Here is a 17831-nt window from a genome sequence, read left to right as displayed (position 1 = left end):
AAATGAAGAATAATGCAACACAACAAAAATTCAGAAATTTCAACTCTTAATTTATAGACATGGCCTCCATGACCCCCAATGACCCCCAAAAGATATACTTTTGAATGTTATTTATTGCTGGAAAAAGTACAAGAAATTACCAGAACTGAAAAATTTGGAAGCAATAACACTTAACACCTATTGCAATGAGGTTGTTGATTGAAACATAACATTGCATTGCTGGCTCTCCTAGCACTTATGCTGCCATTCACTCTTGGTGAAAAAATACCTACCGTGAGGGATTTTGTTTGACTGTTGTCACTATTATTATTACAAAGTAATCCAGCAAAAAAGCATTGCAAGTCTGTGAACTGTCAGTCATATTTGAATCATTCTTTCACTGTAGGCTGGTTTTCAGTAAAAAATTACTTATATTTACTAAGAATGCCTTTGAGATGTTTTGCCTGAAATTCTTATAACAGAGCAATACACTTCACATAACCTCTTGCCATCAGAGCTTAGAATCCTGCGATACCCCAGGATTCAGCATTTTTAGCTAACAATTTTTCTTTTAAAAGTTTATTCTCCAAAAGTTCTGACAGAAATGAGAGAGTAGACTTTGTACTACAGAGGAAAGTAAAAAGATCATGTTTTGTTTATTGGTGGGCTACAAATATATTTTATTTCATGCTTTGCATCTTTGCTCTCTTTCCACAGTGAAATCAGATGAGTTGCAAACAATCAAGAAGGAATTAACCCAAATCAAAACAAAAATTGACTCCTTGCTAGGGAGGCTGGAAAAGATCGAAAAGCAGCAAAAAGCTGAAGCAGGTAGGTGAAAGCAATTTGTAGTCAAATGAATTAATTTAGAATCTAGTTATCAGTCAAGCAGACAGACCAGAGAGAACAGAAGCCTTCCAGAATTTTTACTACATAATGGAGGCATGAAACAAGGTAAATTAACTCTCAGGAAGAACTATTGAGAGGATAAATTAATATTCTTCACAGAGCATGCAACATCATTTAAAAAATTGTTTTTTATGGTGAAGAGAAAAAAAAAAAGAAAATAAGATTCTTAGTAGATGTTCTGGAAACGAAACATCACTAAAAACTGACTGAACAGAATTAAGTTAGAGTTTATTGACCTTGGGGATGCTGTGCTGTCCACGTTAAAAATTGTTAGATGGTTTATATCAGGAATTATTGCCTGGAAAATAGGGAATTGTTACAAGTTGCAGCAAGGGAAATTTCTGTTTCACATAAGGAAAAGTGATGCAACTAATCAGTATAGGACATTTTCCAGATAGTAGTAGCGCCATCACAGGAGACATTGAGAACTCATTGGGCCAAAGCCCCATGGACATCGACCAAAAATTGAGTTTGGCCCTGCTTTGAGGAGGAGTTGGACTTGGAGAGTCCAGAGATCTCCTCCAACCTAAGATACTGTAGTGTCACTGTAAAAACAAGCCTCACCTTTAATTCCCCTTTTTTTTCCTGGCTTGAAATCTTTTCTTTTGAGGCAAACCTAGAGAATCACAAAATCCAACGCTACTTTTTAATTTAATCAGCATCTTTATTTCTATCATGGAAGTGATCATGATCTCACCTGGCAGCACTTTAAAGCCAGGCTGAGCAGTTATAAGGAATTTATAAGGTTGTATTTTCAGCACAGTATATATAGAAAATGTTCTCAATTCTTACCACTATCTTTGGTATTTCCTTGGCTATTTCCTCATAAATCACATGGTATATATCTGTACAGGAGTTATGTACTAGAAAGCTGATTTTTATGAGAGTCAGTGGGGAAAGGGAAGCTTTATTTCATAAAAAATCTCAAATGTTCCTTTTTTTTCCTCCTTCATTCTCTGATTAAAACTCTTTAGATAATTTGTGTGAAATGTGTGAAAGAAATTCTGCCTCAGAATCCACAGCTGTCTGGATACCTGGCTATTCAGATTTGTGTCCTTTGCCTAACTCAGTTACAAGAAGCCAAATAGACACAAGAAGACATGTAAAGAGAGCTTCATCAAGACTGTCTAAAACATTAGTTAGCAATTGAGGTTCATGAACCTGACACAGGCAAAATAGATATTTAGATCTGGATCACTTCTGTTCCCAAGTGTTTGCCATATTTCCTGATATACTATGAGGATATATCACTGAGATCAGAAGTTTCCTGCTGGCAATCAGAAATAACCCAAAGGAATGTTTTCTTAGGGCACAAAAACTACTTGAAAAAAACTTGCAGCTAACAATTTAAAAGAACAACAAAAACAAAGGCCCAACTCTAAAAAAAACCCCATCTTCTATTTATAATCATATTCTAACTAGACAGGACCAATGCCTCAGCTGTTACAGTTTACCCCACAAAATAAGTTGAGTGCTTTTTTCCAAGCCTAAGGTGAACCATTAGTACGGAGTGTGATTATCTCTTTCAGGAGAACCATACACAATATGTATTCATTATATTCTATTTTGTACTTTATGCAAGTTAGATAAAAGTTGGTATAATCAGTGAAGATATAATTGCAAGGCACTCCATTGAATCACTTGTGTACTGAAATGCTCTGAGATGGCACATCCCTACTTCAGGGAGCTTTTATAGAAAATCCATTACTATGCAAAACAACCTGCATGTCATTGTACTTTGATATCCAATTTTCACTTCTGCTAAAGGATTGTAGTGAGCTCATTTAAATAGAAATCAGCTCAAAGAGGAAAACGTTGATTTGTATTGAATCATACTGTTATGCCTTTTGAAGACAAGCAATGAATAATCTCCTCAGAAATTAAAACTGGTTTCAGATTGTTGATGTTTTAAAACATCAGGTGCAAAACCCATCCCCCATATTCCTTGCTTCACATCAGAAGATGTGAGGAGAAAAATTACCTTGGAGGTATCAGTAAACCTGGATACCCATTTGAATCTCCTGAGCTGATGAAGAGAGTTATGCAGCCTGTGTGATTAGTCTGCAGATGATTGCTTCCTCAGCTAAAACTTTTATAAAATAAATCTACATCAGTAGCTAAACCATTGCATTCACTGCGAGATGGTTTTGCTCTATCTCTATGTTTTGGCAATATTATTTCTCACTTTCAGCTGTCAGAAGATATGGCCTCATTAAGGCTGGGATCTGAGAGAGGATCTATGTCTCTCTTACACAAAATAAAAACCAAGCCATTATCTTGCTCCTTTGGTTTTTTACTTTTTCATCACTTTCATGAAGAGTATTTGATTATTACTTTTAAAAGTTACACATCTGGAGAAATGTGACAGGTTAAACAGACAAGCTGGACAAGCTCAGTGTGTACATTGGTCGCTGCCCTACAACTTCATGAAAACTCTCCTTGCTGACGTCTGCTGATGTTCTGTCTTTTACTGTTTTCAATCCCCGACCATGCCAATAGGGGGAATATAGATAAGAGGATATCCTGTACATAGGGAAACTGCAGGGATAGTTTGGTTTTTTTGTAAAAATCTGAATCATGAAGACAGGGATAAGAAGCTGTTCTGATGTGAAAATATTTCTAGAGGAGAATATTCTCCCCGTAATATCAGACATGGGTTCTAAAAGGTAAGATCTTAATTTTAGCTTCTCAGAAGACCCCAAAAGTCAGATGCTGAGCTGACATTTTCAACTCCTCTGAAGAACCCAACCTACATTCTCATTCAGATAATTAAGTGGCACATTTTTTTTTTAGCAGCTGTATCCTAAAAGTTTTCCCATTTAAATACATTAAGTTCAAAATTGCAAGAACCTTTCTTGAAAGCCTTGATCAAAGTTGATTCAGTTGTTACTACCACAGCTGGGATAACATCAGAAGTGGCTCGAGGCAGGACATAGAAGGCATAGCTGATTCAGTTCACATTTACTTATTTACTTGCGCAGTAAGGCAAATAACACAATGACTTATACAGCTAGCATGGCATTGTATAGAGCACCTTACCAAAAGATGGTGAGGTTCCATTGGCTGAATCTTCTACTAAAATGCATGACTACAGTACTGTCCAAGTAGTTATTTAAGATGACTTTTTATTATTTATGCCAAGAATGTTTCTGAAGAAATTGTATGACTAAGAGAGAAACACTTGTTATGTTTCTTCAGTAAATGAATTTGAAAATAAGGGATTAGAGACTAAAAAAACCTGAAGAAAAGAAACTAGGTTGCAAAATAAATGTGTAGAGGTAGAAGGGAAAAAAGGAATATCTTAAGATTTAAGACTATGATACCAAGAAAAGTATGAGCAGGTTTGAATATTATATGCAGCTGGTAATAATTTATAGTAAAATAATAATATATTCATTGAGTTGAAAAAATATAGAGCTTCACAGACAATCTGCAGATTTGCTGTCTGTCCAGCAAGATAGGTAATGCACTACTAGTGTTACAGAACAGTGAATCTAACAAAGAAAGAAATGCTTTTGTTCTAGAAATTTAATCCTTGATGGGTATTGTCACTCTCAGACTGAAAAGGCACTGGTATTGCAGCTACATGCAACCACTTCTCTCGCCCATATTAACTCAGAGCACATAAAGATTTTCTTCTGAACTCCTGATGTGGATAAGAATGAGACTCTGATCCCTCCAAGCATTCTTCTGGACTGTCTGTCTCTGCCATTCCTCCTCAGTCCTCTGGATTTCTGCTGGCTAGATGAAACTCCTCAGCATATCCAGGAGTCTCACAATGCATAATTGCAACAATGCAGCTATATGCGCTAAGTCAACCAGAACAGGTCCTCTGGGCACCCATGGAAATGGTGTTTCTTTTCATCACTTTGCAGAAATTATAAAAACCCCTCCAGTTACCTCAGCACATTATAGAAACACAGACAAACTGTTCCTTTGCTCCATAAAAAATATGTCCAGTTGTCTAGAAGGATTTGTTGATTATCTGCATGGTTGTTAAGATATATCCACAGCATATTTATGCAAATTCTCATTCATTTATTGGCAAGTAGCAGCCTTTGGCTTCTCAGAGCATAGAGATTTATGTATTTCTCATTGGCTGCAGATAAATAAATACACAGTGACTGTGCCAAGTGGATTCCCAAAAAGTTCAGAAAATTAAAAAGTTGGATCCACTGGTAAATCAAGTCTTCATCCACTGCATGGGATAGATGAGCATGTGGGTACTGTGGTTGATTTATGCATTATTTTTTGAAAACAAGGGTTTTGATCATATTTGCCTAGTACATATTAACACATCAGTTTTTACAAAGCTAGAACATCTGGAGATGAGAAGCTTAGGTTTCTTCCTCAGAGGACTTTTCTTTGCCAACAACAGGAAGGTTACTGAATCTCTATAGAGTATGTTTTCCTTACAGAAGCTCAAAAGAAACAAATGGAAGATAATGCTGATTTGATTCAAGAGGAGTGCATATCAGAGAATGCAGATAACTCTACAGAAGAGCCAATTGAAGGAGGGCCAGATGCAGATGGGGATGGAGAAGAGATGACTGATGGGATAGAGGAGGATTTTGATGAGGATGGCAGCAATGAGCTGGTAAGGAATAACCATGCCATGTCTGTCTGTACAGTTGCAATTAGTAACCACAGAGAAACAACAATCTGGGTTAACAAACTCAGACATTCTGTAACTAATGCCTAGTCCTACATTCTTCATACACTGTAGTATCCATGAAGCATAGGGGAGGAAAAGCAAGAAACATATTTCACTACAGATTACTTTAGAAAGGAAATGAAATGAAATTAAATGCACATTAAATTGGTTCACACTTACAATTTCATATTTACTGAAATGTAGATGAGAAAGAAAAACATGGGGTCCTTTTTTCTTTTTAAATGGAAGCATTTCAGAATTAAATATGATTTTAGAACTGAGAACTTTCTCATCAGTAAACATGTGCTCCCCCACCCCCCCATAGTCCCCAATTCCCTTTCTTTCATGTGTATCTTATGTAGGCTGCCTTGACAGCTACAGATTTTTCCTTAAGAAATGTTTGGGTTTTCAGCTTGAGCCAGCAGCTTTCATGACATGCCCATCATTTTGTTAAACTTCTAAGTTACTCTAGAGAAACTTTAAAAAATACTTTGAAACTCACATTTATACCTTTTTTTTATTATTCATTCCCAGTAAGAATGGACTGGTCACACTGTTTTAGACTGTAACACCTTTTTCCCAACTTTTGTACTCTGCTTCAAGCAGAAATCACTTGTGTTGCTCCATGTCACTGTCCCTGCTTGCTTTCTAACACAAATTTAATCATGTTTGCACTGTAAAAATCATTCATCAAAGCCAACAGTAGTCAGTCAGCAATGGGCTGAACCAACACCAAGTCTGAAGTAAGAGGGCATGGGAATCAGTGATTTGTACTGCTTACTGCAAACACACTTTAAACCTACTGCTAATTTGAGGGTTTGTGTCCCCTTAGCCAGCACAGGGCACTCTTAAATTTCTAAGTCACGGGTAGCATTATGCACAGGAGAAGTTACTATGACCTGGCTCCCCTCATCTATTAACATGCAATGTACAGTTGCTGACATCTCTTTTTCCCACTCTGAGTTTGTAGGAAGTTGAAATTTTGCAATGAATAAGTAGTTGTACACATAATATCCTACCACAGCTAATACCTGATCAGCTGAAGTGATACTAGCAATAGGCATGCCCACAGTTTAACAAGACTGGTGGGTTTTGCGCTAATTAAGTGTCAGACTCCCTGCTGCAGACAACTAAGTGGAGAAGTTAACGTACAGTATATTAGCCTCTCATTGTTCAGTGCTGTCATTTTACCCTATGGGTATGACATATTTAGCATATATCTACACTATATAATGAAGCATGATGTAGAAGTTTTTCATCTAGCAAAGGCCTAAGCAGGAAAGTTTCTCAAAAAAGCAAGCAAAATGGGAAGACTTTATTAGCAGTGAAAGTCTAGATTCAGCATGGTCACATTTGTACACTGCTGCTTCCAAGCTAAAAAGCTTTTCCAAGATGTGTCCTATGGAATTAGTTGAAATGCTGTGCATTGCACACACCTCTCCTAAGACAGCTCAGAGGTCTCAACCACACATCTAAGGCACAGAGGGGAACCAGCTCCAGTTACTGAGCCCTAGAGAGCCAGGGTGCTGTGGCTCACTGCATGTAGTGGTGTCATCTGTCTTGCTCCTAGCACTCGTGTATGATATGCCCCCAACCCCAATGTGGTGAAAGCAAAGAAAGGCTGAGGAAGAGCACTTATGGGCACTGTCATGGTCAGGAGTAGCCCATCCCAGCGACAGGGCAATGGAGGCTGTTAACCTCATGCCTTCAACCTTCCCAAACCCTGGGACCCTCTAGCCAAGAAGTTGGCAGTATCACAGACTTTAAAACTCAGAACCAAGTTTGTGCTGATGCAAAACACTGTGCTTTTCATTCTCACTTACCATTTTCCTCAAGCTTTGGGAAACACCATTTCACCTTAGGATTTTTTCCCTCCTACGATGGGATAATAACTCTTTCTTTTGCAAAGCCTTGGGAGATCAGTGAATGAAAAAACAGCTATGGATGGGATAAAGGATTGCTCTACAAAGGATTACTTCAAAGAAATATCAAGCAATGGGTGTTTCCTACCGAGAGACAATTATAAATTGAGCTGTGTGTCTTTCCATTTCAGCTTTTACCCAAACACTCAGCAGTACTGGCCAGTATTGCTATATGATGGAACTGGTATTTTATTATATATATTGTCCTTTAGTCTGGTTTTCACTTATATTTACACATATTTATGCAGATATAACAGCCAGTTCCTTTCCACTCCAATCACTTGTAGTTCTGAACTCGAAAGTCATTAAAAATAAGTTGTATAGTGTAAACCCCAGAAGGCATGTATAGTGAATACCCCAGTAGGAATACTTGGATTTCAATCTGCTTCTACTTCTGGGCCGTGCTATCTGGCATTTCCCTCTGTTTTATAAAAGTAAAGCAGATAGCAAGGCTTGTTGTAAATCAAGAAGTCCTAACAGATGTTGTTCTCCTGTTTTATGAAAATTACGCTATTTAGGACTAATAGCTACTGTGTCATTTTGGAATGGAACAAGTTATAATTCATTTGAGGGGAAAAAAAAAGGTTTTTAAGCAAGAAAAGTGTTAACTGTGAAATATTTAGGACATACTTTCCATGTATAAAATCATAACCTTGGACTCAGAATAAGAAATACTCCTCCAAAGGGATTTTTTTAATGAAATTCATAATCTTTACAAAATATAAAGAGATTTAGGATGATGATGGAAAAAAAAAATTTCTTTCATCACTAAAGCAGCAGAGCAAATATAAAGCACATTTGAAATGGGCATAGCTAATGTCCTGAAGTCAGTTCAGCACCAAAAATTGTTTGTGAGTCCACCAATCTAAAAAAAAGTATTATTACAGGGAGAGAGAAACACGACTTATATTTAGATCTTAACCTTTTTTGCAGCGCTTCATATTTAGGTGTAAATCTCCTGCCAAGCTGTTTGCCAACAACCTGCTGCAGGACTATTTTTGCTGAACACAATACTATTGTCTCTTTTTCTGTTTCCCCTGTGACCAGACCTAGGTCTTAGTAAAGGGAATCTGCATCTTATGACTAAAGGACTCAAAAATATATTTCTTTCTCTATTTCTAATTCTAAATTGCAGAGGGAGTAACTACAAAGGACACATGCCGTGGTTTTAGGTGGTGGGATCAGTTATCCAAAGTCACATGCTGTCTGTGTGGAAGAACAGGTCCCTGCAAATTGACCGAGTGATGGCAGTGGTCCCCATGCCTGCTCTCAGCCTAGGCCAACTGTAAAAATATGTGAAGTAGTTTAGCCTGAAGTCTGAGTTAAGTCAGGCATGGATTGAAGGAGGTTTTAGCCTCTTCACTTGCCTACCTGGCTGCACATGCAGAAACACATCACATTCAACAGCTGCACACCTTCATCATTCACCATTTAGATCAGGATTTTGTACATCACTGCATTGTCATCTTCTATGGACTAAAGACACACCCACAAACAGTCATTATGGCTCAGATGAAGTGTGAAAAAGTTTTATACTACAATAACTTGATTGCCCACCTGAATCCTAATTCAAGACATGCTGCATTTGTAGTATCTGCTACAGCCATCAAACATTTGCATATTAGGAAATTTTCTTTTGTACCAACTGTTTGCCCACAAATGTGTCTCCAGAATGTTTTTTTAGAACAATCCCAGAAGTCTTATGCTGCACTGACATACTGAAAAGTTGTTTAAATGTTGATTCCAGGTATATGATCCAGCTATATACAGATATGCTAGGAGGCACCGAGTCAAATAATTGACTTCATCTTGCTCAATGAGGAGTGTCATATGCTTCTCACCCATCTGCTCTCACACACTAGCCTTCCACTGCCCCTTCTACAAGGGTACATGATAATGTACTGTAGCTATATATATATATGCAAAATGATCGCTAACTTGGAGTGTAATTCCTGAGCTTGCTCTACAGCTCCTGTCACTTAACTGATCATGAGAGAAAGCTGGAGGGCATGGAAACTTCAGGTCTGCTTCCTTTCCTCCTTTTAGATAAAAAAAGCAAGTAGTCGGGTTATCCCAGATTTTACCGGACTCGTCACTCAGATCTTCTTGCATTGAACAGTTTCTAGTTGCAGTGAATCAAAAATCTTTGTGTTCCCTCCCAGTAAGCACACATTCATTCTTGTGCTTCTAGCCTAAACTGCCCCTCAGCCATGCTGTGAAGACAGCAACACACCTATGCAGCTTCCCATCTCACCTCAAGGGAAACAAGCTCCTAGGAAAAAAGATTTACTGAATTCAACTCACACACAAATCACAAACGGGCCACAAATGATCAGAACACAAGTCATCAGTAATATAAAGCAGTTTTCAGGTGCCTGCCACGGATTTAAATTATAAGGAGTGGGAAGGAAATCCAATAACCTCCTCTGATTCCTGTGGCTGTACAGTGGAGAGCAGAAAAGCTACCTTTACAGCACAGTCCAACACCTTTAGATATTTGAGAAGCAGCTTGTCCTCAGCGCCTCTAAAGCAAGGTCCTTCTCCTTCACCAAAGTAGCTTCAGTGGTGTGTGGCGCTGCTGAGAACATTCAAGGAAAGCATTTCTGGATTGGTCTGCGTGGTGTTTTCCTTACCCGGTGCCCTTAGCAGCCGGATGACCCAATGCAGGCCCAGAGCATTTAATGTAACTTCTCTAACTTCTTTCAAGGGGCATTAATCAATCCCCGAGGAAGAACTGGCTCAAAACAAACTATAACTTATGATTGCAATCCCCTTGTAAATAACAAAGGTGGTATCCAATTAATTAGCTGAAAGCCAGAGATATTGTGGATTTGGAATAGAAAATCACTTTCGGTTAATGCTTAATAAAATAGCAACCAATTAATTAATTGGAAGGAGTTATACACAAGCATTCATATCTATATTACATTGCCTGAGAAGAATAGTTCCTATCAAACTGTCAGCCTTTCAAAATAAATAACTATAGTAATAATAATAGCACAGTGAGCTCAGTGGTGGTTCAGTAGTTAAGCATTCAGTAGAGTGGTGCTTTCTGGTAGAGCATGTGATCCCAGTAATTTCAAATACAATAGATTTATGGTATTGTAACTAGATCAGACTCTGGTTAGTGCTTGGTCGGAATTTGAAGGATATATTCACAGTCGCAGCACTGCGATTTTATGCCGGTGTAGCTATGCTAAAAATAATGAAGCCATATGGCATTAGATGGGAGTTCCACAATAGTGAGTCACCTTTAATGAGATGTTTTGAGAGGCAGATTTATTAAATTATATCAGAAACAAAAGATAAAGAGACTATGCAGGGCCCGGTTCTGCTTACAGTATAGATCTACTGCTGTGATTTCAACAACCATAGTTCCCTTTCTATTAAGTACATTTCAGTTACATTTACCACTCAAGGGTATTTCATTTCTTACTCTTGCCCTTTTCTCCATGCCTGCACTGCATGCTTTCAATCTATTGGATTTGTTTCTAACATCTGATATAGGATCATGTTTCAAACCCAACTACCAGAAACGGCCACAGACAAAAAACTCAGGATAATCTCTTGCTGCACTGAGTTTCTTTATGCAAAAGCAAAAAATTATGATATAATAATAGCTATATTTCTGGTGAAAATTGATGCAAATACTTTTTAAATCAATGGAAGCAACTAGTGGTTTGGCTAAAGCTCAATAAAATATTTCCTTCTCCTATATGCAGCTAGAGGGAATTCAAAGTAATTAAAGCAAATCTTTATGAAACAGTGAAACTTTCCTTAATATCACTATTTTGCATGAGAATTCAACCATGAAAATACTCAGCAGAGAGTAGAATAAGGTCTACAGAAAAGGAACAAAAATTTGTCTGATAATTTAATATAGATTAAGCCAAATTTTGTGTATCTTAAATAGCAAGATTGATAAAATACATGACTGTGATAGGACTGATAATATTTATTATTACAATTGGACTGCATTTTTCTTTGCCCTTTTAGATACATCTTTTCCCTGTCAATAGCATGAGGGCAGAGCTGCCTTAATCTTCTATTATCAGCAGAATTATGTTGATTACGCATGGCAAAAAGATCAATAGCTACTGTGACAATTTGCAGCTCACTGAGTGCACTTATACAGAGTACTACTTAATAAAAACAAATTCTAAATAATGGTAATGTCTGAATCAACCTTATGCTAGAAATTTTATTTAGATTACTTAAATTATTATCACGACCAAGCAAAATTTAGTCTTTTCAATGCACTGAGCATTTTGGACTTCATTGAAATCTTGCTTTCAGTATCAGGGGAAACATGAAGCTCTTCATTCCTAAGACAAATGAATAGGTAAAAGATTCTGTTCACTTGATAAATATCAGTGCAAGATGTTTGTACTTGAGCAAGCTAAGAAAGTCATTAGGGGCAGCATACCCGACAGATACTAATGTGTTGTACCTTCCAAAGCTGCAGTAAATCTAATAAGCTGTGACTGAAAAAATGGAGAAAGTAATAAAAGCATGTCATGAAATCAAAAATTGTAAGAAACTTCCTGACATGCCCTTTTGTTATATTTAATATATGCAGTAGCACAGTAGACGTGTCTGTTGTTCACACGCTGTTGTATGAGTCATTGGACAGGCCTTGCTACTAGCTCCTCCTCCCCATTTTTCCTGGCAGTCAATTTCTCAGAGGGAGACTTTCTAAGTGGTGCTCAGGGTTTTAACCAGGTTACTCCTCACTGACTACATAATATCTTTTTAATTATTATTTACATCTTATCCCCTGCATAGCACATGGGAACTTGCAGAAAATACAAGCGCTGTTATCATGCACTTTGTGTCTCTCTTCTAAGTAGACTTCCCTGCCTGTAATTGCAAATTGTAAAATGAAAGAGCAAAACAATTTCCCCATCTTTCACAACTATTCCTCTGAATCAGTTCTATATTACTCAGTCTCAAATTAAAAAAAAACCAAACAACAAAAACCCCAAACCTCAAAAGCATGAAACTTTTAAAACATTTATAATGTAAATATTAAAATTGATTTACAGCCATTAGAATCTTACAGAGATGATGCAAAAAAAGCTTGAAAGGAACCTTCACCTCTTTGTCTCTCTTAAGCAAAAGGTGTGGAATCAGGAAGTATGGGTCTGGTTCTCAGCTTTGCACGGAACCAGTGAAGCTCAGAGGATCAAATATATATGTAGACTCTTTCTGAGGTCAGACCAATACGTACCTTTGGACCTACAGCCAACATGTGGGAAAGGAACATTCACCATGTATTTAATGATTTAAAATTATAAAAATTTTATATTCTTTCCAATCAAGAAAATTGCAAATTTAGTTTTTCCCATTGAACAATATCAAACATACTCTTTAATGAATTAGTTTTATTTTCCATTACACCTACCATAAATCTTGTCCTGCCTGAAGTTTCAGTTATCATTTAACTTCCTACATTTTCTGCTAAGAATTATTAGCATGGCTTCTATTTGAGGGCTGTCTTTATGCAAAGCAATTCTGTACAGGTCCCTTCAGACCCATCAGGGTGCATGTTAATAAACCCTACCAGCACCTTTCAGTTTAATGCTCTGCAAAATCAGTAAGACTGCATCATCTTCTCCTACAGCCTGTCAATCCACTGGATACAGATGAACCACCTATCTTTGGCATTTTAAATGGGGGTGCATCCTTTTTGAGACAATAAATGAGTAGAAATATTAAATGGAAAGGGGTTTGCTTTATTTCCTGAAAACCATTATAAGAACTGGTCATAAAATTCTGGTATTTAGACTACCTAGACAACCTGAAACAATGGGTGGTTATAGCCCAATGCTGCATGAGGCTACTCCTAAGTTCTCTCATTTAGCAAACTGACTGTCAAAGCCCTGACTTGTGTGGGATTTAAAACCCAAAACTTATATGGAAGTTTAGTGATATGTCTGTTTGGAAAAACTGGCATGGGTGACATCTTGGCAATATATATGATGCATAAAAGAATTTCTGATAACCGCTTAATAAATTCTCATGGTTTTTTAGAAACTAAGTGGTTTGTGTCAAGGTTGTACACTGACTTCCTGTGGTCCTGTGTTTTGAAAGGGTAACTTTGTGTGCTTTCTCAGTTTTGGGGATGAACAGGGACTCTGCTGTTTGCTGGCAGATAAATCAGTAGATTTATTATTATTTAGTATTCGTTATTCATTTTTGTGCTAATTTCATTTTGTTTCTTCATCCATTTTTAGGCAGAACTTGTTTTTCTTAAGATTTTGGGTAAGAATGTGATAGTTGTGGTGCTTGATGGTTTTGAAACATTAAAATATTTCATTTTAATGCTCAGTTTCAACTGTCAAAAACAACTGTTGTGCATTCAACTTAAAAAAAGTTCACAAAACAAAAGAAGAACACCTAAAAGACATCCTCTTACCCTTCCCCCAAAAAACTCAAAACAAAAAAACCCAACCAACCAACCAAAAAAACCCCAAACCAACCAAACAAACAAACAAAAAAAAAAAAACCCAGCAACAAATCAACCTCTGGATTGATTCAGAGGAAAATCATACTTTCAGATCGGGCCAAAAATTCTCTCAGACATGTAAACAAAATACTTGCCTAAATTAGATTAATTCCTTTCTGATACAATGCAACTGAACTTAATATTCAGTCCTAGCAGCCTGATTGTGTTTATTCTTTCTTTGTAAATCACCAGCTTTTGCTCACCTAAATTTTAAGAACATAGATTGAGCCTCTGAGTGCAGTATGGAAACAAGGACACCTGAACTCTTAACACCCAGAAGCAAACCTAGATTTCAGGAGAAGGCGATATAAAAGCTTATAAAAAAGATCACAAGATTTTTGCTGTAACATATGACTGGTAAAGAAACACCAGATCTAATTGACGTAACTCAACAATTTAAATAAGAAGACTGATTTCAATTTCTACCCCTGAACATTTTTACCAATGTAATTTTCACTCATTCTGGTGGAGTCACTCTTATCTCCCTGTATTTTGGTTGACTCCAGAAGACTTTGAATGACATATGCAAGGTTCACTCATTTGCAACCAGCATTCCCCAGTCCTGTATAGGGACAATAGGCATCAGGAGAGTCATCTAACATCGATACCAAAGCACCAGCATGAGGTGCGGTGTGAAAGTGCTGAGAATGGGAAAGTGTTTTCTTGGCTTTCAGTGGGACACTGAAACCTTTGCAACAACTCAGGCCAGCCACTGGGTCTGTGTTTGGTGATAGATTTGGGCCTATCAGCTTAATCCTCACATTCTTAGATTTAACTGAAATTGAGCAAGTGCCACACATCACACATTTTTCCTGGTGTGTCAGTCTTTGCAAGTAAGTAGCTTTAGTTCCCCTAGAAAACACTAATTTCATAGGCTTTATCAGTATGCTTGAGCCTCAGGAATGCTGAATGAAAAACCCTCAGAGGAAACATTTTTCTGCTGAAAGTCTTCATGCATGTAAAGAGGGGTAGACACTGAAAAGCCAAAAGGTTCAGGTTTTTCCATATAAAAGACATAAATTTTAAATCTGGGTAGGGTTTTCTTTTTTTTCAATACAAATTGCAGACCCACTGCAGTTAGTGACCCAAGTATTCCAAAAGGTCTCAGTTTTTTGAGAAAATATAAATGTGTTACTAAGACGATTTTCTGCATGATTAATACCAAAACATGAAAGGCAGATTGAATTTATCTGTACATAGGCATTTATGGAACTCAGAAAAGGGAAGTTGTTTAGAAGGTGATAGAACTGTAATTGCCATTTCAACAAAAAAGCAATCAGGGAGGAATAAAACAAGCTCAATCTGCCAAAATGAAGATTTGGAAGTTAATCACATGCCATCTAGCCAGCCTGTTACGCTGATATGTGTATCTGAAGTTTCCAAATTGTTGTTGTTATTGATTTCTAAAGGTACACTACATTTTCATAATGTCTTTCAAAAAGAGTAAGTTGTGTTCCAGCTTCAATAAACAGAGAATCAAAGTACTAAATTCTTCCCTCCTTCCTCTTTGCAGGATTATATTAATCCCTTCTCAACTATTAGATTATTCTGCATTTGTAGACCACAATATAACTCAAAGACCACCCTTTTGCTTTGTAATTTTTATTTTTAAAGGAAAGTCTCCTGACATACTCATAAAACAAAAATGCACTTTGCATTCAGATACCAAGCAAAACCTGTTTAAATAGGACCAGCTTTTTTTTGTCATTTCCATCTAGATTACATTCCCAAACCAAGACTTTCACATGTAACAGTCTTCCAGGTAACTCTACATCCTGTATGTTCATCTGACTGTCTTAATTCAGTACAGTACTGTCACCACTTAAGTATCTGTAGTGCACTGTTGTTAGTCTTATCCCTCTCCTCCTTCCTGTTTTACTCCGAGCTTTTCCTGTGTCTCTGTCATTTGATGCTAAGTGATTCCAGCTTCTTCCTCCAGCAAGCTCTCCTATCCATTCTCTCTATATTAATTTGCTTTTTACCTCACTTCACCTGATCTTTCTGTTGAGTAAAACTTCTGACTGTAAGTAACTGAAAAATGTCCTGTTGGTTAGATAGGACATTCTTGATCTCATTATGTACAATTTCTTTTCCCTGCATAGTTGCACTTTTGGTTTTGATACTTATCTAAACTCTAATTTGGCAAATTTTAGCAGGTGCTTTCTATGTAATTAGTTAAATTTACTTTCACATACTTTAAAAACATACCATTTAAAGCGTAGACATAGTGAGTGGCCTAAGGGCACAAGTTTAAACAGTTTCTTTATACGTTAAACTGTGTTGAGACCTGCATCCTCGGAACTGGCAAAACATGAACCAGACTTTGACATTCATACTAATTGGACCAGCACCTCCCACCGGCTAATTTCTACTCCCCACATTGAGTAGAGGTTAAATCAGTAGGAATTTTATTCTACATCTTTCTGACAGCACCCTGCATTCTAAAACCTCCTTCATAACATTCACAGTGATCAAGAACGGTTCTGACCATGGATCCTGCTAGGACTCAGTCTTGCTTCTGATGGAACAGGTGCCATCCCAAGAAGCAATAAACTGAGTCATACCTCAGGGAACTCATTACAAATATCCATTCATATTCAGGGTTAGAGGAAAGTGTGATATTTTACCCTTTGTTATATTTATCACTAGATCCCAAGAAGGTGTTGAGTTGTTCTCAAGGCACACTGGTGCAAGCTGAGGGAACTCTGTGGGCAGCATCAGTGAGGCTTTATTGTATTTGTTTGGACTTCCCTGCTATTTCCATCACACCTTAGGTCAGCCAAGAGAGAATATGAAATGGACTGGTGGTGATGAGAGCATGGCTTCACCATGGCATAGTCTTATGAATGAATATATTCTGAGTAAAGGCTTCAGGGCAACAAGTGCTGTAAAAGCACCACCTTCCCACCTCTTCCGTGTTCTTCTGCTTGGAGATGTCAAAGCCCAACCCATGCTTTGCAGAAGGTTCAATGCCACCAATTTCAGATAACTATTACCAGAAACTACACTACTAGTCCCTGTGTCTTCATCTGCAACTAAAAAGTACCTTGTAGAGGAAGATTTTGCTGCAAAACACAGTAGAGCAGGAGGAAAGCCAACAGAGTGAAGTGAGGTGAACAGATCCACTTCTTTCCCTCTGCCTCCTTGCTGACCTCATAGTCCCTCTCAATAAAGCTCTCAAATGACCATGGTGACTCTAATTCCAAAGTCATTCCTTCAACCCCACACCTGACCATCATCTCAACTGCAGCATGTCCTCACTGGCACTCTCCAAATACCAGATACTGTCTCCCTCACTACACCCAACAGTATTCATCACAAATCTGCTGAAACAGAATTCTGAGAAAGAAAAGATATTTTGGTCTAGGGGAAAAATAAGTATTTGATAGGGCAATTTCATTCTTCCTCCTGATTTTTATCGGCCAAGCAAGTGAAACAGAGCATTTTAATATAAAAGAGAGAGAAGTTTGTTTTCACTGATGAATGAAACAGCCATTCTTACATGTTCTCACATAAGTACTAACACTTCAAAGCAATTAAACTGTTCACTGAACAGAAAAAACGATTCTGTAGTGTTTTCGGCAATTAAAGTATGATCGACAGAGTACAAAAATAATGATTAGTTTTCATCATTTGAAGAAAGGTTTAAAGAAGTTGCCACCACTTCCTTTAATTATTCTTTATTAATATTTACAACTCCTCCTATTTGCTATATGCAGTGAATATTCTGTCACTAGCTAATTATGAAGTTTTCTTTTAGTGCTGTATTTTTTTTCTGTCATGTTCTACAAGTGTTACAATGACATCAGCAAACCTGCAATGTACATTCACATTCCCTCACTAACCTACTAAACTGAGT

At 37.4% G+C, this 17831-nt stretch overlaps 1 protein-coding gene across 1 annotated transcript in view; it reads left to right on the top strand.

Annotated features, from left to right (window-relative positions):
- Positions 1-9579, top strand: part of RALYL (RALY RNA binding protein like) — a gene marked incomplete at both ends in the record, with an annotated part of 193581 nt that extends 184002 nt beyond the window's left edge. Inside the window, 3 exons of the mRNA XM_084260590.1 lie at positions 697-810; positions 5307-5485; positions 9511-9579. Coding sequence (XP_084116716.1) covers positions 697-810; positions 5307-5485; positions 9511-9579 — 362 coding nt within the window. The remainder of the gene's footprint in view (positions 1-696; positions 811-5306; positions 5486-9510) is intronic.
- Between the last annotated feature and the right edge of the window lie 8252 nt (positions 9580-17831).

The sequence above is a fragment of the Gallinula chloropus genome (genome assembly GCF_964237585.1).
Source record: "Gallinula chloropus genome assembly, chromosome: 2".
Lineage (NCBI taxonomy): Eukaryota > Metazoa > Chordata > Aves > Gruiformes > Rallidae > Gallinula > Gallinula chloropus.
This window is presented reverse-complemented; position numbering and strand designations above follow the sequence as displayed.